Genomic DNA, 20,716 nt, shown 5'->3' on the forward strand with positions numbered 1-20,716 from the left:
CCCCACGCGTTGCCACGGAGACCGGAGGGGGCCCTACACGTGGTTGTCAGGGCAGCGGGATGCGCCTGCGCAGCCGGAAGACTGACTCGGCGGAAGTGCGTCATGCCGCTGACCCCCACGTCGGAAGTGCTTGTGCCGCTGCTTGCTGCCCGGTGCGGCGCGTGTGGCGGAGCGGCCTCTCGGTTCCCCCCGTTCTCCCCCGGTGCGGCCGTGAGCGCTGCCCGCCCCGCTCAGCAGGATGGTGAAGCCACGCTACAAGGGCCGCAGCACCATCAACCCCTCCCGCGCCAGCACCAACCCCGGTACGTGTGGGGCCGCGGGCCGTGCCGGGCCGGGCCGTACCGTACCGGGCCTGACGCTGTGTTGTCTCCACAGATCGCGTCGGGGGCGCGGGAGGAAACAACATGCGGGACCGAGCCACTATCCGGCGCCTTAATATGTACCGGCAGAAGGAGCGGAGGTGAGCGCGGCTCGGCCCGCGGGAGGCGGCGGGGGACCCGGCCTGGCCGTGCCGCCCTTACCGGTGGCGCGGGGCGCAGGCGGCTCCCTGCGCCCGCCCGGGCGGAGCCGCGGGGTGGTTTCCCGCGGGCCAGGCTGGGGCGCGGGGCCGGGCGCGGCAGCGAACGGGCGCCGGTAAATGGCGCTGTCGGCACCGGGGCCGGGCCGGGCCCTGCGGGTCACCCCGGGGCCTGGCGGGGCGGGCAGCGCGTTCGCCGGTGCAGAGCAGCAGCGTGGCCTCTGGTGGGAAATGGCACCGCGCTGAGGGCAGCTGGCCCTTGCTCTGATGGCAAAATGCCCGGTTATTGGCGCAGAGCCGCTCCTTTGGTTTGCCTTAACGGTTTTCCGTTAATAGCGTGCGCTGGGAAGCCTTAGCCCGAGCGTCAGGCAGGCCAGCGATACGTATCAGGGAATACAGCTGGACACCATATGACGCGTAACAGCTGATGTGATCTCACCGCAATGTCATGAACCCAAAAATGCCCAGAATTCCTACATTTCAAACAACAACATAACTCAAAAGCTCCCCTCAAAATGTCTTAAGAGCCTGACTTCCACATGGCTCCTTCGCTGAGAGATGCCCCTTCGCTCGGCTTGAGAATTGCTGGCTGTGGAGCAGCTCCCACCTTGTAAACATGCGCGTCTGCCATGTTGTAGATGCCACCACGGTTTCTGAGAGTCCTGGTTCAGATTAGCAGATTTGTTTTGTTTTGCCAGATTTCACTTTGTTTTGAGAGCAGGCTGGGAAATACGTATTTTAAAAAATTCCTAAATGTAAGCCAGATCTCTACTTGGAAGTGATCTGATGATGAGTGCTCTGCACCAGCTGGTGGGTAGCGCTGATTAAAAATTTCCACGTGAGCCCACGAGAGAAGAAAGCAGTGTTTACTGGAAATGGTACGTTGGTGCTTTTTGCATCCCAGTAAGCCATTCCTCGTTTGACATAAGCAGCCTTCATGAAGAGTCTGGTCAAGCTGGCGTGAGAGTTAGGAGCGTGCGCTGGCTGACATCACTTCTTCTGTTCCAGCGTATGAGTTAATTAGCCCTTACAGGCAGTACCATCTCCGGTAACAATCTCAGGGGCACCAGTTCTAGATGAAGGGTCTTTCTGGATTGCGTGGACGTACTTCTGGTCTCGTGAACAAAAGTGCTAGAGGGGTGTGTGCTGCCCTTGCGTATTTACACGTGTTCTCATTTTTCACTTAGAAACAAATACGGTAAAGTGATTAAGCCTCTACAGTATCAGTCAACAGTGGCACCCGGCACAGTTGCAAGAGTGGAACCAAATATTAAATGGTTTGGTGAGTTTTTTTTCAGCTTTCAGACTCAGCAGGCTTAAAAACTGTTGAACTTTGTGTGTTTGGAGGGTGTTTATTTCAGAATTGTGGGCTCAGTGCTGTGTGGGACAGATACTGAAGGTGAAGGACCCCCACCGTAGCCGTGGGTGTGGGCTCACGCTTTGCGTGTACCTGTCCTTTGGGTGTTTGCTTTCCCCGCACTCCTCTAAAGTGTGGTTATTCTGTCTCCTTCGGTCATTTTCTGGAGTTTGCCCATGTGTGCGTATGTTGTAGCCTGTGTATGTTAAGTGTCCTAGGGATACTTTTAAAATTTTCTTTAAATGGTGGGAGATAAAAGGATTGGCTTATTTGTGCTAATTTGGGGTTTGTCTCAAGTCAAATCCTCTATGTTTTGTCACTGGTATTTTTGATTCCAGGTGGAGTATTAATATTTTTTTAGTGTACCCAGGGTCTCTGAAGCAGTTAAGATGAGGAACGGTCAGGTGCAATATTTATTTTTACATGCAGGAAATACTCGCGTGATCAAGCAATCATCCCTACAGAAATTTCAAGAAGAGATGGAAACTGTCATGAAAGATCCTTACAGAGTGGTCATGAAGCAAAGAAAGTTGCCGATGTCCCTTTTCTATGATCGGATTAAACCACATGTGAGTATCGTTCATCCGCACAGGGTGGAGGCTGGTTATGCGCACAGAGGTGTCGTGAATGTTGTTTATCTGTGGGTGATCGTGCTGTCTCTGCTCAGCCTGGTGAAATGTTGTGTTCTAGAAGCATTGGGAGGGGCAATCGAAGCGGATGACTTGGGGAAGGATGTTTTTGAGAGCCTATCACTGTGAACATCGAATGTGAAGGCGAAGAAACAGCGTATTACTTCCCCGCAGTTTGTGAGAAGGTCTATTATTTATTAGAAATCCTCGTTTTCCGATAGGAAATTTACCCTAAAACATCCTAGGTTAGCGTGCCAGCTAATGACTGTGGCAGCTTGCCACCTTATGTTCTAATGCTTCTAACAGCTTGTGTGACAGAGGGACTTTTTTTGAGGATGCTTCTCACTGCAAACGCTCTCGTGTGGTGAAATTGAACTCAAATATGTGCGTTTTATCTTGAATCAGAAATTCTTGTGCGTGCAGCCTTCATTTCTAGTACATCAAGTTTTAGATATTACCAGGTTTCTTTCATGACGTCTGAACTATTATTTTGGACTCTGGCTAGCTCTTTTTTCATATGGAAACTTTCCAGGTTTATGTCATAAAAATGTTACCTAAATTAAGGAAAAGGTTACAAGAAACTAAACTGTACATTACAAAACCAAATTACTTCTTTCAGCAGTGAATTGTATGCTGTTCCAAGAAAAGTTGGCATTCGTTACAGGCTTTAAAATCTACAGTTTTGATTGTAATTGTCCCTGACAAAACTCTGTGAATTTGGCAAGATTTGTGCACTTGTTAGGAAAATAAGAAATGATCAAAGATAGCAGCTAGATTTTCATCATTGTAGCTTTAATTACATTTGACGTCGTGAAAGAACTGAAGCGTAGTTCTTTGGCAAGTGCAATGTGTTTTGTTGGTTATTAAGTATCCACTCCTGTTTCTCAAAGATTAAGCTGGAGAACTCAAACATTGTTAGGAAGGTGCCTGTAACTCTTGTCACAGGTTACAGAGTTGTGTTGAACTAAGAGCTTGCACGCTGCGTGTGATGAGAGTGAAAAAAAACAGTGTTTGTGGGGTTTTTTACCAACCTGTTTTTCCTTAGACCTCCAGAGTTCACATTCTTGACACAGAAACATTTGAATCAACATTTGGCCCCAAATCACAGAGGAAAAGACCAAATCTTTCTGCAAGTGATGTGCAGTCTCTGGTGGAGAACGCTGAAGCCTCATCAGGATCTTACGATCAGGGCAAGGACCGAGACCTGGTGACAGAAGACACTGGTGTAAGGTAAATGGAAAGGAGAAATTATTTGTTGTTTACATTTCTGAAAGGCCAGCTTTACTTTAAAGAAGTATGTAGTGCATCCATCAATGCTGCTGCTGTATGAGGGGTAAGGGAAGTGAAATTAGCTGAATTTGGGATTTTTTTAATCCTGTTTTGCCCCTGTGTATTTAATCAGACTGTTGCTTCCATGGGACCTTTCTGTCTTTATTCATAATTTGTTTTCTGTTCCATGTCAGAGTATCTCCAAACTCATGTTTTGGGTTAGATAGGGACCTGACCAGTGGGCAGATAGGAATTGTTGGAAGAGTGTGTGTTTGTAGGATCTTTCTGCAAATGGGTAGATTGACGGTGGAGGACAGGGAGGGGGGCTAAATCCCAGCTGTCTGTTACTTGGGCCTCATCTCCTCTTTTGTCCTTAAATGGCTTTAGAGAAGACAACACTGTAACCCTGTTATTGTTGTTCCTGATATCTCTGCTAATCCACTTCCAGGGATGAAGTACAGGAGGAAATATATAAGAAAGGACAGTCCAGAAGAATCTGGGGTGAGCTCTATAAGGTAAGCAACGCTTATAATTTGCAGCAGAGTCATGTCTGTCAGCCTTTACGAAGTCAGGTGCTTCAGCACAGCATTGGAAATCCTATACAGCAATAATCAGAAAAGGTCTGAAAACCATTTATTGCTCTGTTAGGGAAGCTTTGATACAACTAAATTTGCTGTAAAGTTTCTTAGAAACATTAAGACAGTGACTTTCTTCATGCAGAGAAGTCCTGAGTTTGTCATTCCCTTGCCTGCTTTCCTGTCAGCCTAGTTGAACTGACTGACCTGAAACCATACACCCTTTGTCTGGTACTGATACAGTACATAAATGGGAACAGAAAAAGCCAGCTGTAGAAGAAAGCACAGATTAATTTTCAAATCTCTGCCTGACTGAGCTTGATTCTTGAGCTCTTGTCCCACTGGAACAAACATCCTTAAAATATATGATCTTGAGATGGACTGGCAGAGCGAAGGTATGAGCTTCTCTTAGATGCCTGGGGCTTTACTGCAAATAAACCCCAAAGTTTCTTTAGGCTAAAAACATCTGGCATGTTGATAGGGTCGTCTTTGGAGGGCTCTGACCCTCAGTTCCCTGTGAGCCACCTTGGCTGCTGGAGGAATGGAGGCTGAGAAGGAATTAGGGTTGTAAAAGCGGTTTGTCACTGACTGTTAGGTGTGAAGTTGCTTGACTTTTTGCTCTGAATTTCCAAATGTAGCTTAAAACCTTTTCATTTAGATCTAAAAGCGCTGGGAATGATAGAGCAAAACACATTTCAGTAAGATGCTGCCAAAAATGCAGGAAATAGCTGTGAAACAAATTCACTTGGCTTGAAGCAAGTCATAAAACAACAGCTCCCTGCTGTAGATGCTTAGTGGGCTAACAGCAGGTTCCTGCTTGGTTGTGTGTTTCATATTGATCCAGAAAACATACTTTCTGTCCTGATCCTTTATGAAATGGCAGAATTGAATTGCTGCAGAATGGATGGCGAACATTGGTTTTTGTCTACTGAAGCAATTCATTTTCCTGCTTGGGTGCAGTGTTTTCTTTCCCAAGTGCTGCGAGCACCTTCCTGGTGCCTAAGAACAGGTAAAAGCTGTTCAGCTGTCCAGCCCGAATGTGGAGGGGAGTTCGGGGGAGAGAGAGTGGAGGATCAATGGATATTAGTCTGAGCTTTACTAGTCTGTGCGGAAGTAGCAGTTGTTCGTGAAGGATACAAGGTTTTTAAATTAATGATGCAGTTTAGAAAACTACTAGTTTTCATTTTGGAGGTACAGATGTCTTTTTGTAAAATTCTTTCCTTCTGCATGATTTTTTTTTTTCAGGTGATAGACTCATCGGATGTTGTTGTTCAAGTTCTTGATGCCAGGGATCCCATGGGTACTCGCTCCCCTCATGTGGAATCTTATCTTAAAAAGGAGAAACACTGGAAACATCTCATTTTTGTCCTCAACAAATGTGATCTTGTTCCTACCTGGGCTACTGTAAGCACAGTCCTGCATGTTATTCCTTCTTTGTTCCTTTTGCAGCCTCTGCTTTAATTCTGTTGCCAGTCCTCATGCTGGTCTCAAAGGGCATAATGTAACTGGGTCAATGGGAACTCTGCTTGCCTGCTATAAAAGTAACAATTACAATGTAAGTCTGTCCAAGTTTGGCTGAGTTGAGCAACACTCACCAGCCACAAATTCTCTACTTCCTCTGTCTGGATTTAACAGTTCAGCTGATGTCTCCAGAGTATCCTAAATGTTAGTCCGCTTAAGATCCATATCCACCACAGCTGGTTTGCTTTATATCGTTAAACTAATTAGTTTTAGCTAGCAGTGAAGGCGTTTTTGGGAAATTGTCTTTTATAAAAACAATACTCAGTTTTTTAGCTATTGGGTTGGTGAAATGCTTCAAAGAGTCTTACATAGCAATTTTCATAGACAGTTGCATTTGTGACCCAAGCGAAGATGCTGTGTGCTTCTGCTCATAAGCAGATTGTTTCACCACCTCCGCAGCACAGGATCCCTAACCGAGTAATGTTTTCCTCTCCAGAAGCGCTGGGTTGCTGTCCTTTCCCAGGAGTATCCAACACTTGCTTTTCACGCCAGCCTCACAAACCCTTTTGGCAAAGGTGCTTTCATACAGCTTTTAAGGCAGTTTGGAAAGGTACAGAACAATTTTGGGGATTTGTATTGTTGTTTAGGGGAGGGCGTTTAGTGTGGAGTCTTCTGGTTTGTTAGTGTTTGGGGTTCAGTACGCTTTCTTGTGGCCATTCTGTCAGCAAACGACTCCGTCAATAAAGCTCCCTTCTTTGGAGAGAAATTGGAAAATATTCCTTCAAATAGGTTCAAAATGTTTGTCAGACTGAGGAGATCCAGAAAGCGTGGGTTTGACCATCAGTCTCTGGCCTAGGTTTCTTGTAGACAGAATATCCCATTGACACTCCGAGGTCTCATTTGAATGTGTAGAAGAAAGGAACATATTTCACACCTGTTTATGGCCGGCATGTATGCATATTCTCTTAAGGTATTCTCCTTTTAAGTGTCTTCATTTTTCCAAGAAAGGCACCTTCTGTTGCCTCTAGATTAGTTACTGTCTCTTCAAGCCACGTCTGTATTCTGTCCCCAGCTACTGTTTGTATTTGCTTGGTTTCTCAACCTAAACATTTTCTAAATAAGGTGTTCACAAGTAATTTTAGAGCAACAAGGGATTCACATCTTTGTTTTGAAGTAGCAAATATTTTCTTCAGTGCTTGGAGTTCTTGCATGGCAGGTTGGTTGTACCCTTACACATTTCTCCTGATAGAAAAGAGCCGATCTCATTTTTTGGTCTGGTACTTGGGCGTCCTCTTTGCTTTCCAATGTAGTGAGAACAGTAGCTGCTCAAATGCTCAGAACTGTAGTAGTAATTCTGTCTTTCTCTATGAGGTGGTAAAAAGATGTGTTATTTCTTAACAGTTACACTCTGACAAGAAACAGATCAGCGTGGGTTTTATTGGTTATCCGAACGTTGGCAAAAGCTCAGTGATCAATACATTACGGTCTAAGAAGGTCTGCAATGTGGCCCCTATTGCAGGTGAAACAAAGGTAGGAAGAGATCCCTACATTAAAGATAAAAATCAATTATGTAAGTGCGTTGTCAAAGGCAGAATTCATGTAAAATTAGCTCAATGACATTTTCAAGTCTAGCACTTGAACTGTACAGGCTGTGTGACCCTGAGTCTGAGGAGTGGCCGATGGATAGGCGTTGCTCCGAAGCGCTGCTACTGCAAGCATTTCTGAGTTCCCGCTCTCCCTGTACTGTAGTGCTCTGATCTCTGAATGCTCAGCTGCCCTGACTCAGTGTCTGCGCTTTCCCAAATGAAATAATTGGGTGTATTTGTGCTGTCAGGCTCTGTTAGTGCTGGTTTTCTAACTCTGTTCTTCAGGAATGTGACAATAAACAAGAAGACAAAGTTACAGGAATCTTCCTTGCTAGCCTGTTCATTTTACTCCTAAATATCACTAAAGTTAAGGATCATGGAAGAGGAAAACCACAGAATATCAGAGTTTGTCGTGATTTTAGTTTCCTCACCTTGGTCTTGTGAGTTAGTAGTTCGATGCGAAACCTTAGGGATAGCATTGGCTGATCGAGAAGGAGCAAGGTGCAATATGTCTTGGCTAGCTAACAAAAGTCCCAAGTTATATTCTGTTTCTGTGTGTTAATACCAAGTTCCTAAGATGACTCCTGTGTGTTAGAACCGTGCATTTAAAAAGCAGAACGGAGGGCTGTCTGTGGAAGGAGATAACATGGGGAACTCCTGATCCCTTTCAGGTGTGGCAATACATTACCCTGATGCGGCGGATTTTTCTCATCGACTGCCCAGGTGTAGTTTATCCATCTGGAGACACGGAAACAGACATTGTGCTGAAGGGAGTGGTATGTATCGGCTCTAAATGCTGGAAAATCTTTGCTGTTATTAACATGATGGGTTCAAAGAAATGAATGCACACTTTCCAGAGGGTTGATGTTCTACCATTTGTTTTCAGGTTCAAGTTGAAAAGATTAAGAGCCCTGAAGATCATATTAGTGCCGTGCTGGAAAGAGCCAAACCAGAGTACATCAGAAAGACATATAAAATTGATTCCTGGGAGGATACAGAAGACTTCCTTGAGAAACTTGCTTCTAGGACTGGAAAACTGCTAAAGGTGTGACAACTTTCTGTATTTGCAGGCTGGAAGAGCACGTGGCCTGTTACTGAACATGGGAAACACAAATATTTGTTGCTTACAGGTAATAGAAAGGTGGTATGCCCTGCAAACGTGGACATAGATTGTTACTGGGTTCTTTCAGGGTGGTGAGCCTGACATACAAACTGTGAGCAAGATGGTTCTCAATGACTGGCAGAGAGGCAGAATTCCGTTCTTTGTGAAGCCTCCGAATGCAGAAACGGGTCCTCAGGTGAGAATGTGATGCTCCTGCCTCTTCTTCTCACATTATTCAGTTTTCCTAATGGTATTCACTGCTGTTTTTCCCAGAGTGCCATGTAACTTGGGCAGTGCACGTCTTGGGCTCTGCCCGAGTCTGGTGCTTCAGGTGACACTCACTTGAATTTGGTGAGGACCAGGTAGCAATGCTCTTCACAGAGATGTCTGAGCCATTTTACATTCATCTGACTACCAGAAATGTCAGTAACTATCACATCATTAGGCTGTCATCTTAGGCTTTTTCCAAAGAGATACAATGGAAATTGCTCTCAGAGATGATGGGACAGACTTTGTAGATAATATATCCGTGACGCTCTTTCTTGTAGCCTCCTGCGTTGGAAGTAGCTATGACATCAAGCCAAGATAACAATGAGAAGAAAATCTCTGAGTTGGTAGCATCAAGTGTGGAGCCAGCAGAAGAGAAGAATAATACAGACACTGAAATTAAGCAGCTCATGTCGCATGTTCGGCAGAACTTTGGGAGGATTAATGTGGCACCTGAGTTCTCAGAAGAAGACCTGGTTCCTGTAGATGTGCCAGGCTTTGATGAAACAGACAGCGATTCTTCTGGAGAGGAGGAGCAGGAAGAGGAGAAGGAGGAAAAGGAGCAACCACAAGGTTCAGTAGAGGAGGAATCTCAGTTGGCTGTACCAGGTGCCAGGGAGAGCTCTAAGGCAGTTCTTAAGGCTTTGGAGGAGAAGATTGCAAAATACAAAAAATTTCTGGATAAAGCCAAAGCCAAGAGATTCTCAGCAATAAGGTATCTGAATCTGCTCAGTGATCCAAATATTTCGCAGGGGGGAAAAGGGTTATTGTGGTTCTGCTGTAGTCTCACTCCATTCATGACTTGCTTGACTGGTTCCTCTGTTGCCACACACAAGTTGCCACAGCTTATCTATTTTAGCCATAAATATTTGAACTTGGGCTAAGCAGCAGTTTGTTTTTTGAAAGATTATTCCAAAAAGTCCTATTTACCAGCATAACTAAAAATGTTCTCGCTTTTGGAAAGCTGCCTCTTAAGCTATGGATTAGAAATCTGTTGGTATTCTGGGAAGTCTCCATGCGTGTACAAGAGTATCCTAGCTCATACAGCAGGTCCAGTTTCAGCAAGGCTCATCCACCAGCTTTGTGAGGACTAAGTTTTCAAGGTTAAGTGTTATATTTTGTCCCTTTGTGCAGCTCACAAGCGCAGTAAGTCCAGAGACGAGATTACTGTAATATGTTTTTTAGGTGCAAAGGCTGTGGCTTTGCTGCTGACGGGCTGCTGGGATCTACTGGAGGCTGATCACTTCTTGGAGATGGTTACATTTTGTTGCGACATTCTTTTATTGCTTATTTTATCTTTTGTAGAATCCCTAAGCAGCTGACTGAAAAAGTGTTTGCAAAATCCATGCAGAAGTCTGAAGAACCCAAAGAAACTGAAGGCAGAGGTAAAACAAGATCAGCAGATGTTCTCAATTTACATTTGGAAATCCCATAAGCAAGAGAAGAGAGGGAGTTAGGGGGAGAAGCATTCATTAGCTCCTGATTGCAAGTCCTTTTTCCCCTAAAGCCATTTAAATATTTCCATAGCTAACCTGAGGGCTGCCTGATGACCTTGCTGTAGCCTGCCTGTAGAACACCTGTCTGACATACAGTAAGATATCTCCCTCTACTAGTGAATGAGGGTAAAGTGAAGACATATGTTGTATTTCCAAAAGAATGGTGCTATGGGCAGATTGCAGTCTGAGCAACTTCCATTCCACGTGGCTTAATATTACACAGAAGGGAGTGGAAGGGTTTTACGACATTATAAAAGCACAGAGCTACTTCAGGCTGTAGGTTTTACTGTGGTGACTTCAAGAGGCTGTGGCTTCCGTTTCCATAGTAAGTTTGATTAAAGGCAAAAATCCTGTGGGAGAACCCTATTCTGACAAAGCTATGAAATCCTTCTGGATTTGCATGGGGCTTTAAGCAATCTGCTGCTCAAGAGGAGTTCTCATAGTAATAGCCAGTGATTCTCTGGCAAGGAACACGCGTGCTGTTTTGGTAGAAGCTATACGACCAAAGGAATGCTTTGCTGAAGTAGATGGAATGGTGACCCCAGTCTTAAGTTCTGCAAACAGATGGGTGTTTTGGAGGATGCCTGAGTAGTGATCTCTGCTGTTTGCAGGCAGCACAGAGAAGAAAAGAAAAAGGAAAGCAGAAGAGGAAGGTGATGATGATGATGATGATGACCATTTGGGTAAACAGCCTTGCAAGAAGCTTACATCCAAAGAAGTGAGTGTGATGTCTTGTGGTAAAACAAATGAGCAGAGCAATGTTGCTGGCATTCTTTGTACATAGATTGCCCGTTATCACTTAGGAGCTTTGAGACTGGGCACTCGCAGGAGGGAGGGAGCGCAGGGACTGTAGCTGAGGTGGGGGGACTGTGAAGACAGGGTGACTTGCTGCTGCCGTGAGATGTGACAGTGGCACGTTCCAGCTGAGCATGGACCCCTGAAAGGGTCCAGCAGGTAACCATGACAGAAGAGTGGCGAGGGGAGAATCCTTCGGGGAGAACTCTTCTGCTTTCAGCCTTAGCTTGCCCACTGATGCTGTTAAGAGAGCAGGGGTCTAAGTGCTGGGAGATGGGAGAATTTGGAACTAGATGGGCAGTACTGTTCTCTCTTCAAAGAGAGCTGCTGCTATTTTCTGTTTGTGTTAGTCAAGTCAAAACAATTCTTCTGGAATAACTTAAATACCGAGTGAAATAATCTGTCTGCAGGACTTTGAAAGTGATTCGTAAGCCCGCTTGTACAGCAAGGGCTTTTTGGAGTGTTGCTGTGGGCTGTTAGGACTGTCGGAGGGGTGCGGAAGACTGAATTCCGTTTGTGAACGTTCTGTCACACCTTCTGTTAAAGATCTCTTACGTGACTGCACATCAGGTTCCTTCTTGTATCTTGTTTACTGCTATTGTAAAGATTAAAGCCTATCTTGTAACATTTTAAGAGCATGGGTGGGTGGATTCCATACAGATGTCCGTTTATTCATGTCGGTAGTGTTTTGTTTGGAATTATTTTACTTGAGGCATGTGGCAAAGTGAACAACATTTGAAAGAATGCAAACAAATTCAGGCTGTGGATACTGTGGATTTGCTAATGTGGTTTGTGTGTATTTACAGAGGAGACGAGCTGAGAGGCAGCAGCGGTCCAAGAAAGTTGGAGTCCGGTATTATGATACTCACAATGTGAAAAATAAGAATAAGAACAAGAAGAAAACTGGCTTGGAGGGACAAAGATCAAAGAACAAAAAATATAAACATAAGCAATAACTGATTATTCTATTAAATTTTACATAAAACAGCTCTAGTATGCAGTGGTTTTTTTTAATACAACACTTGTAGCTCCCATTCAAAGCCTAGTTTGACTTGTCTGTCTTGTTCCCAGGAGTAGCATCTCACTCTGTTTCTGCATCATCTGAAAGTTCTGTCTGCAGCTGGAGATCTGCATCTTTCTGCATCACCAGCTAAGGCCAGTAAACACTGCATTGGCAAAACATCCTGACGTGTTATTCAGTGGTTTGGTTTATTTTCCCCCCAGAAACGAGCTTTATGGAGGTTTTCGTATGACTACAGTGAATTATCTTTCCCATGCCTGCTTGCTACCTATAACCAGCTAGTTACACAGGTACCTCGAGTAAAGAGTTCATTTGCTTCCGCTGAGAAGTGACGCTTGGAATGGTGTCGCACCCCTTTATTTCATCAGAAATAACCTCGTAGAGAGCTTTGGCATTGCTCATCCTAGGTTACTGCTAACGGCTCTGACAAGGGCTGTTGATGTACAATTAACACCAACTTGCACGTACTCGAGGAAACGCCCTCCAAACGCCTGTCCAAGAATTGCCTGTGATTTGATTCTTAGTGAACGTGACTTATATTTATTGTAGACACTGCATATATTCTTTCTGAATTTTCTACAGCCTTTTCAAAGAAAAAATATTACAGAGAGGCTTGCACATAAAATCATTTATTAGTTTATTGCTTTGGAAGTCATCTAGCGTATTACCAACAGGCAAGTCCCAGACAGGTTCACTATTCAAGGAGCTGAATGCTGAGATGGCATTGAAAGAGGGTGCAGTAATTAACGAAGCTGTTGAATTTCAACTCTTCAAGAGAAAAAGAAAGAAAGAATACAATTACACTGCCTTCAGTTACCAGTAAGTGAAAATGCAAGACACTTTTATGAAGACAAATCTTTGTCACTAATTGCAAACTTCTTGCTCTGACAGCTCTTCGGAGCGCTGCCTGGAGGACAGCAAAAGAATCTACTTATTTGGTGCAATGATGCTTTCAAGTTGGGCCTGAAAAACAAATGAGACAGTAAGTCAAATTAGATTCAACCTAAAAAATAAACGCGCAGCGCTGTACAGTGATAAATTGTCTGTTAGATATTCAAAGTGAGGAGCTGGGGGATGGTGCAGTACTTCAAGAGAAGCAGGCCAGGGCTTTTTTCCCTAGATATTCCATTCCTTGCATGTTTTATAAATTAGCTTTTCATTCTTGGCATACACACTTGGTGCAGTCGGAGAAGAAAAGAGCTGGCCTCGGTTCCATACAATGAAAGACTCATTTTATCGTGTAAAGCATTGAAAAGGAAATTAAATAAAAGCTGTTGAAACAGTGGTCTGAATTCTCTGATTTCAGGCTGGACTATGTTAGCTAAATTAAATAGTTGGCTTTCTAGCATTTGGAACACAAACTCTTGACTCTGGGAGAAAAGTAGCCGGGAATGGCAATTTTTTCAGTTCCTGAGACAACTTGACACCCAATTAGTAGATTGATGGGTGAGCTCCGTGTGCTTTGGGAGTCCGTGAAGCTTCCAGGGCTCTTAGATCGTCCTCTTCCTACAGCTGCCGTCGCAATACACAACAGTGGTGCATGCACAGCTGCTAGAATACCTGTACCTCAAGGAAGAAACGGATTCAGTGGCAACACGTATTTGATCTAACGGTTATTCTGTTTTGTGCCCTAAAGCATTCCAAGATGGCCTGAAGACGTTAATGGTTTAGAAAGGAGGAACAGTGAAGATAAGGAAAGCAGCTCGGTGTAAAGGAAATATTTTTAACTGTAGCCAGAAACATTTAACGTTGTTTACGGTAACGCTTTTTCTTTACTCAAATGATGTGGGATTTCTTCCTTTCAAAAGCGAAGTAATGAGCAGAAGCTCTGTTTTCACAAAGCAGCGTGCACAGAATTACTCCTGTAATCATGCAGTCCCTATTGCGTAAGTACACAATTGTTCTTATTAGGTGATATTTAATGTTAAATGGTGTGTCTTGTTATCAGGGAGCCAACTTTAATGGCAAAGAACCAAAACATCTTAATTTGCCTTCGCTAGAGTTTCTATTTTGTAGTTGAGAAGGGGCGCTAACCATTCTAACCTCACAGTCGAGTTATGCAGAAACAGATTCCTAGGGTATCAGTCAAGTTTGAAGCCTCTGCGCTGGGGGTTCAGCTGCACGCGTCTGCTCTTCTCCAGCTGGCTATGACAATCGATCGTTCGCTGAACAAATCCTGATCTCCCCCTGGCAAATGTGTGTACGACTAGGATGCAATTAATCTGACCTGCTGTTTGCATCATCGGGTTCACTAGTAACGACCAATTACTGACTGAGCCAGGAAGCAGAGAATGCAAAAGCACTATTTTCCCATTTCACTGAGAATTTAAAGTAAGTGGAACATCAATACAAATGCATCATAAATGTAACACTTCTAAAACCATTAGGAGAAAATTATTTTTAGATCTTTCCAAATACAAAGTGAGAAGTTTTACCATTACTATTTGGAATTGCATTTTTTTTACTAACCTTCAGCTGTTGATTTGTTCGTTTCAGGAACTGAACCTCTTCAGTGTGTTTCTTCTCTTCTATCTGTCGCCTTTCACTTTCACGCTTTTCAACAGCTTCACATTTAGCTTTCTCTTCACTCACTTGTCTTTCCAGCTCCCGCTTTTCCTCTTCTAGCTCTGCAATCTTGGAAAAGAGGACAGATCTCTCAAGTTTTGTTTGTTAATAATCGATTTTCAGTTAAGATGGGACAAAGTTGTATGTTGTGCAGTCTTTAGCAGATAATTTATGAAGTGCAATTAAGCCCTAGGGAAACAGTAAGACGAGTATTTTGATGATCTTTACTGCCATCCAGTGGAAATAGAAATAACTGAGTTCATATAAAATGATGTACGTAATATTCTTATGCTGTATCACGTGCAGAAAACAACATTATGGAATTAAGAGCCCAACTTACTCTTTTTTCCATGTCAGATTTGCCTTGCTCAGCTTGCAGTGCCTTCCGCATGCCAAACGCAACGCTGCTCTCGTACAAGGTCTGATAAGCAGCAATTGTCATTTGGATTTCATCCCTGACTCGGAGCAGCAACAGTCCTCGCTCTGCACAGTTAATTGTAGTTTCACGGATCAATTCATCTTTAAAGAAAGGGTGGAACAGTCTAGTTAGAGTAGCTGCTGTACATTTAGCTGGGAGTGCTGGATATACTCAGGGTCCAGAGCTTGTTGTCTTACCTATTCTCTGCACCACAAACTAGAGATAGTCACAATTTTTGTTGTTGTTGTTGCATTACAGCTATAGCATCAAGTGCTAGCAAATAAAAAGAGGGTGCTGGTACAGAACCTATGGTAACAACAGTGATACCCATCTACTAAAGCTGTAACAGCAAACACCTAAAAATTTGTAATGATTTTTTTAGTTATCGGGAAGCCTCCAGAGGAGTCAAGAGCCTCCAGAGGAATCGTGCTCAAACCAGTGAGTCTCTTGCGTTTGGAAGACCAACGCCACGTCGTCAGAGCGCGTAAGAGAGCTTAACAGTTGTGCAGTGGTTTAAGTTATTTTAAATTAACTGTTGGGGTTAAGTACAACTAAGAATTTGAAGCTTCTTTGCATCTTTTACTATTACGGATGTGTAAGTATACCTTTACGACATGTTTTTTGAGTGTCAGCTTTGTGAACAAGAGGGCACTGTAAAATGCCCTGTATAACACCTGCCTAAGCTGCCAGCTTTTAATGGTCACGCCGGTCTGATCCGCAGGGCGCCGACGAGCTGGAGGCCGAGAGGGAAGGCGAGCGCGGCTGCTGGAAGAGCCCCCTTGCCCCGCTCAGCCTCCCTCGCCGGCACCCCTCAGCCCTGCCCCGTGGGCACCGAGGCTGCGTTAAGCCTTCCGGACGGAGGAGCGCTGACGGGGACGTGGACTGGGGTCGGGGAGAGGCTGCGGAGCGACGGTTTTCGCTGGGCACTGACCGAAGCACTGCCCGTAGAGCTCCCTGCGGACGGGGCAGATGCCGGTCTCCCGCGCCTGCCGCTGCTGCAGCCGCAGGTCCAGCTGCTCCTGCAGATGGACGACGTCCAGGCGGGTGCTGGGAGCGCTGGACACCTCCTGCACCCACAGCCGGTTCTCCTCCTCCCACTCCCTGCCACGACAAGCACCGGGCGTCACCGGGCGCCCCGCGGGCCCGGCCGGGCGCTGCCAGGCGCGGGAGGGCCCGGCCCCGCTCACCGCGGCGGCAGGATGGCGTTGAGGATCTCCTGCGGTTGTTTCGCGGACTCAGCGGCGGCCGCCGGCCGGGGGGGCGGCGGGACGGGCCCCGTCGAGGCGGGCGGCGGCGGGGTCCCCTTCAGCGGGCGGGCCTGCGGGGGGAGAGAGAGAGCGGAGCGCGGTAGGCGCGGGCGGCGCTCATTCCGCGGCCGGCCCGGCCCGCCCGGCCCCGCTCACCCCGGGGGAGCGCTTCTCCGTGCGGCGGCTGACGAGGACCGGCGGGTTGTACCGCAGCAGCGAGTCCGGCGGCGGGATCATGGCGGCCGCGGCCTTTGTCGCCATGGCAACGGCCGCCGCGCGGAGGGCGCAGGCGCAGAACGCGCCCGCCGGAAGTGCTTCCGGGCGGCGGCGCGCGGGCCGGAAGCGGCGCGCACTTCCCTTTGTGGCGGCCGGCGGCGCCATGGAGGCGGCGGCCGAGCGGCGGCGGGGGGAGCAGCGGCGGCGGCGGGAGGTGGCGGTGAAGGCCGAGAAGCGGAGCCCCCGGCGCTCCGCCTCCCGCTCGGCGCGGGGCAGCCAGTCGCCGCCGGCCGAGGAGCGGCGGGGCCCGGGCGGGCAGCGCCAGGGCAGCCGCGGCAGGAGCAGCAGGTAGGGCCGCCCGAGGGCCGCGGGCCCCGCGCTGCGCCCGGCCCGGCCGCGGCTCCGCAGCTCACCCTTCCTCTCGCTGTTTTCAAGATCGCCCAAGAGGAAGAGCAAGTCCGGGCGGAGGAGCCGGTCCCCGCGGGGCAGGAGGAGCCGCAGCCCGCACCACGCCGCCGTCAAGGTGAAGCAGGTAAATCGCGTTGTCGGTAGCAGCGAGGCCCGGTCCTGCCCGCCGAGGCGTCGGCGGGGCCTTGCGCCCTCCCCGGCTCCGCTACGGCAGCTGTTCCTGCGAGACTCGGCCGTGCCAGGTACGAAAAACCACGTCCGCCTGGCAGGTATCCTCTTCTAGTCCCTGTGGCGCGGCATCTTAGGAAGAGCAGGGTCCTGGGGGTTTAATAGTTCCCGCTGCCCACCTCGGGCTGTGCCTTAAGTGCCCGGGTGCTCACACGTGTGCGTGAGCCCGGCCTTTGCCCCTGAGGCTGGCGGCCCCGCGAGCTTCTTCATCTGCCCGGAGCAGGTGATGCATCGCGCCCTTTCTTCATCTTGCTTTATTCTGTGCAAATTGTAGGAATCTCAATAGTTTGGCCAGGAAATAAGCGTCTCTCGCTTTGTGTTAGATCTGCACGCAGCGCATCCAAGTACGTGTTTTCCGTGTGTCGGGTTGTGATTTTCTTAAAAGCTGAGGTAGGTTCACTCCTCTTTCATTCGAATTCTGAATACGTCAGTATAAGCGATTCTTCATTACAGGAGCGAGATGATCATTGTCGTAGAGGAAACGAGGAGCGAAAGCAGAGATACTCATCAGAACAAGAACACAGGAGAGACAGAAGTGGTGACAGAGATAGACACAGAGACCACTCAGACAGAAGGAAGAATCCAAACGAAAGGCCTGGAGTTCGAGGCCACGAGCGAGAGAGGGATGTTCAGAACATCCGTGAGCAGCAAGCGGAGAGGGAGTTCTATAACGAGAGAAGACGAGAGCATCGACAAAATAACGAAGGCAGTGGTGTTGACCAGAATCCAGAACTCAGGCAATCTGAGAACAAACCTAAAGAAAAAGCTGCTGTAAACAAAGAGAAGCCAAGCTTTGAACTGTCTGGTGCGCTTCTAGAGGATACCAACACTTTCCGAGGTGTTGTGATTAAGTACAGCGAGCCCCCCGAAGCTCGGATTCCGAAGAAGCGATGGCGCCTCTATCCTTTCAAAAACGATGAGTTTCTCCCGGTCATGTACATTCACAGGCAAAGTGCTTATCTCCTGGGCAGGCACCGCAGAATCGCAGATATTCCTATTGACCACCCCTCCTGCTCAAAGCAGCATGCTGTCTTTCAGTACCGGTGAGTATTACTCTGCCTGCTGGTGAAACAGGATTATTCAGGAGCTTCTGAAGGAAAAACCAACCAAACAAAACCTGGATATGTGCAGTTGAGCGGTACGAGTTTGCTGTAAGTACGTTAGAGAGAGATGGAATTTGTGTTTGATGGCTGTATATCATCCTAGCAGTAATCAAAAAGATCTGTAATTCCTCTCATTTAACCACAAGCAGCCTTTTAGTAAGACAAATAACACAGCAGGGTTAAACACGGAACTGTGCGTGTATCTGAACTGGAATAAACCGGCAGGTGTAATTGGCAGTAAAAGTGTTTCAGGGAGAGGTTTTTTTTCATTTGGTCTTTCACAACAAAGTCTGCTGATCTCCTCTGAAGCAGCAGGGGTTGCCTGCTGCTGAAGACAAAGATGCTCTCTTAGGGAACAGCCATCTGTTCTGCTGTAGGAATTACTGTGTTATAGCATCGGAAGTTTTAGAAGGTGACGCGGTCTGTCAGAATCCGCTCAGTCTCACACAGTCTCTCATTGCTCTCTCCAGACTTGTTCAGATCTCTGCAAGCACAGATAAGTATTACCTGCGCTGGGGCTCCTGCGTTGGAAAACCCATCTGCTTTCGGAGTACGTTTTCTGTCTTTCGCTGTTGTGATTGAAACGGTGTTTTTTGTTTTGCTAGGCTCGTGGAGTACACTCGTGCCGATGGTACCGTTGGCCGCAGAGTACGGCCCTACATCATCGACCTGGGCTCTGGGAACGGCACTTTTCTAAATAACCAGCGGATTGAACCTCAGCGTTATTACGAACTAAAGGAAAAGGATGTACTGAAGTTTGGGTTCAGTAGCAGGGAATATGTTCTTCTCCATGAATCTTCAGATAAATCTGAGGCCAACACAAAGGACGATGATGAGGAGGAGGAGGAGAAGGAGGAAGAGTCTGACAGTTAACAGATGAGGAGGAAATTGGGGGGGAGCAGGGGAGAGAAATTCTTTGCAGTTGAATATGCATTGGGATGTAAAGATTGGAGCATCGCAGCACTGATGCCTCGTATTGCCTTAAAGTCCTTTTTCTGTTGCTGATCAGTTCTCGTAGTTTATTTGGGGGGACTTCACTGATTATTCATCTTTGATAGTTCTGCATATCAGGAAATACAGCTTGCTTTTTTTTCGCCTTTTTTCCCCCTGACAAGCAAAAGAGCACCTGAAGGTGAAAGCTCTGATGCTGGAAATATTCAACAAATGTTGAAAGACTGTCCTCTTCTAGGAAAGGATGTAAAACACAGCTGGCATAATTAAAATGACTTTTATTAATTGTTTTGTTGTAGCCCTTTGAAAATGCTACTTCACTGAAATATTAGTTAGAAAGTAACCCGATGCATTTTGTAACATGTCTTGTTTGGTAGAGTTTGCCAAATTCCTTTGCCTGTTAGGAGTCCAGACAGGAGAATTTACCAGGCTCGCTGTGAAAAAGGCAGAAATGTTGCAGAGCCTCTTGGATTTGTATATTCTGGGGAGCTGCTTTGCCGGGTGATCGCTTTCAGGGACGGGCATTTCACTGGAACACACCACCTGAAAACTGCAAGGTAACTTGAAATGGAATTTAAACGCTTCCTGGGATTTTAGGTGAGGCTGCTGTGATTCGGGGGCTGAGGTCTGGGTCGGGGTCTGCCCGGTACGCGTTCCAACGTACGATGCTGAAACTGTTCCTGGATGTTGAGTGTCTGGGTCTGAAGCTGGGGCCTTTATTTCTGATACCACCCCTGCCCCGGGAACAGCTTCTCCTTGGTTTTGTTTCTATTACGCAGAAGTACCTCTTATGTGGTGACGTTTTTTAACCAGAGTTTGCACTATTTAAGTTTTCTTTTTATAAAAAGTTACACAAGTCACTTGTTCAAAATGGCCTTCTCCCCCGTAAAACAAAACAATGCTTTAGGAAGAGAAAAAACAAGTCCGCTCGCTGAAAGTACTCGCGTCTTGCGTATTTTTGGATGTCTTCTCCCCACTGCTTTATGGTATAAGAAATGTATATTTTCCACACTGTTTACTAATTAGCCTGGATGTTTGTTCTGTGGTCACAAGCTATTCATACCTGCTGTGTATATACTTTGTGTATACAAGTGCTGCATACTGTATACACAGGCTGGAACATTTATGATGTAAATATGGGGCATTGAGGTAGGTTTTCAAACGGTAGGTAGAATGAGTTTTGACTAGGAGGATCTCCTTTATATATACTCTAGGGGTTTTTAAATAAAGAATTTGTAAATTTAGCCCTCATTACCTTTAGTTGTAATGTTTTTCTCGTGTCCCTTTTTTTTTCCTTTACGTTGCTTGAAATAGACGAACTTTCAGTGCTCATTTTGGTATTAAGGACACCAAATAAGTTTAAAAAAAAAAAAAAATTGCGTGATTTGTGTACTTGGGAGGCTGTGACTGTGGAGGGTTTGTACCGCAGCCCTCTGCCCGGGCCTTTCTTACCCGAGTGTGGGCCAGGTGGCTTCTTCTGTGCCCAGGCCGTTTGCCCCCGACGC

The 20,716-nt window shown here is 46.5% G+C and overlaps 3 protein-coding genes across 7 annotated transcripts; 2 read left to right on the plus strand and 1 right to left on the minus strand.

Moving 5' to 3' along the window:
- On the plus strand, positions 1 to 12,041 carry GNL2 (G protein nucleolar 2). Of its 4 annotated transcripts, XR_015705438.1 has the most exons (17): positions 6 to 302; positions 376 to 460; positions 1,705 to 1,799; positions 2,304 to 2,443; positions 3,549 to 3,733; positions 4,221 to 4,287; positions 5,593 to 5,751; positions 6,305 to 6,418; positions 7,210 to 7,338; positions 8,066 to 8,170; positions 8,281 to 8,439; positions 8,585 to 8,692; positions 9,045 to 9,478; positions 10,069 to 10,148; positions 10,871 to 10,977; positions 11,465 to 11,624; positions 11,861 to 12,041. XR_015705438.1 is itself a non-coding variant. In XM_009470872.2 (16 exons), the coding sequence occupies exons 1-16, from the start codon at positions 239 to 241 to the stop codon at positions 12,008 to 12,010; spliced, it is 2,181 nt and encodes a 726-aa protein (XP_009469147.2). In that variant the 5' UTR covers positions 6 to 238; the 3' UTR covers positions 12,011 to 12,041. The 4 variants fall into 4 exon arrangements, 3 of the variants coding, with proteins under 3 accessions (XP_087616807.1, XP_087616808.1, XP_009469147.2); XM_009470872.2 differs by lacking the exon at positions 11,465 to 11,624; XM_087760681.1 differs by lacking the exons at positions 6,305 to 6,418; positions 11,465 to 11,624 and having other exon boundaries at positions 1 to 302.
- Positions 12,042 to 12,695: 654 nt separating this feature from the next.
- DNALI1 (dynein axonemal light intermediate chain 1) lies at positions 12,696 to 16,821 on the minus strand. 2 transcript variants are annotated; one of them, XM_087760683.1, is made up of 6 exons: positions 16,462 to 16,821; positions 16,246 to 16,376; positions 15,990 to 16,159; positions 14,981 to 15,159; positions 14,545 to 14,709; positions 12,696 to 13,038 (listed from the first exon to the last, which is right to left on the minus strand). In XM_087760683.1, the coding sequence occupies exons 1-6, from the start codon at positions 16,684 to 16,686 to the stop codon at positions 13,003 to 13,005; spliced, it is 906 nt and encodes a 301-aa protein (XP_087616809.1). In that variant the 5' UTR covers positions 16,687 to 16,821; the 3' UTR covers positions 12,696 to 13,002. The 2 variants fall into 2 exon arrangements, with proteins under 2 accessions (XP_087616809.1, XP_087616810.1); XM_087760684.1 differs by having other exon boundaries at positions 16,246 to 16,292; positions 16,432 to 16,821.
- SNIP1 (Smad nuclear interacting protein 1) lies at positions 16,685 to 20,462 on the plus strand. The gene is made up of 5 exons (XM_087761283.1): positions 16,685 to 16,869; positions 16,957 to 17,053; positions 17,144 to 17,198; positions 17,342 to 18,200; positions 18,866 to 20,462. The coding sequence occupies exons 1-5, from the start codon at positions 16,685 to 16,687 to the stop codon at positions 19,131 to 19,133; spliced, it is 1,464 nt and encodes a 487-aa protein (XP_087617409.1). The 3' UTR covers positions 19,134 to 20,462.
- Positions 20,463 to 20,716: the final 254 nt, after the last annotated feature.

The sequence above is a fragment of the Nipponia nippon genome, unplaced genomic scaffold, assembly GCF_047370975.1.
Source record: "Nipponia nippon isolate SJK-2023a ecotype South Korea unplaced genomic scaffold, ASM4737097v1 scaffold_23, whole genome shotgun sequence".
In the NCBI taxonomy this organism is placed as follows: Eukaryota; Metazoa; Chordata; class Aves; order Pelecaniformes; family Threskiornithidae; genus Nipponia; species Nipponia nippon.

What these genes read in the sequence shown, in the direction of transcription:
- GNL2 (XM_009470872.2), top strand. Translation starts at nt 239, where the DNA reads ATGGTGAAGCCACGCTACAAGGGCCGCAGCACCATCAACCCCTCCCGC. An exon ending in TCTGGGGTGAGCTCTATAAG is followed by an intron (nt 4,288 to 5,592) that starts GTAAGCAACGCT and finishes TTTTTTTTTCAG; the next exon opens with GTGATAGACTCATCGGATGT. An exon ending in AAGAGATTCTCAGCAATAAG is followed by an intron (nt 9,479 to 10,068) that starts GTATCTGAATCT and finishes TATCTTTTGTAG; the next exon opens with AATCCCTAAGCAGCTGACTG.
- SNIP1 (XM_087761283.1), top strand. Translation starts at nt 16,685, where the DNA reads ATGGAGGCGGCGGCCGAGCGGCGGCGGGGGGAGCAGCGGCGGCGGCGG. An exon ending in CCGCCGTCAAGGTGAAGCAG is followed by an intron (nt 17,054 to 17,143) that starts GTAAATCGCGTT and finishes CCGCTACGGCAG; the next exon opens with CTGTTCCTGCGAGACTCGGC. An exon ending in AAACCACGTCCGCCTGGCAG is followed by an intron (nt 17,199 to 17,341) that starts GTATCCTCTTCT and finishes TTTGCCCCTGAG; the next exon opens with GCTGGCGGCCCCGCGAGCTT.
- DNALI1 (XM_087760683.1), bottom strand. Translation starts at nt 16,686, where the DNA reads ATGGCGCCGCCGGCCGCCACAAAGGGAAGTGCGCGCCGCTTCCGGCCC. An exon ending in AACGCCATCCTGCCGCCGCG is followed by an intron (nt 16,160 to 16,245) that starts GTGAGCGGGGCC and finishes TTGTCGTGGCAG; the next exon opens with GGAGTGGGAGGAGGAGAACC. An exon ending in GAACAAATCAACAGCTGAAG is followed by an intron (nt 13,039 to 14,544) that starts GTTAGTAAAAAA and finishes TTTGTTTTTCAG; the next exon opens with GCCCAACTTGAAAGCATCAT.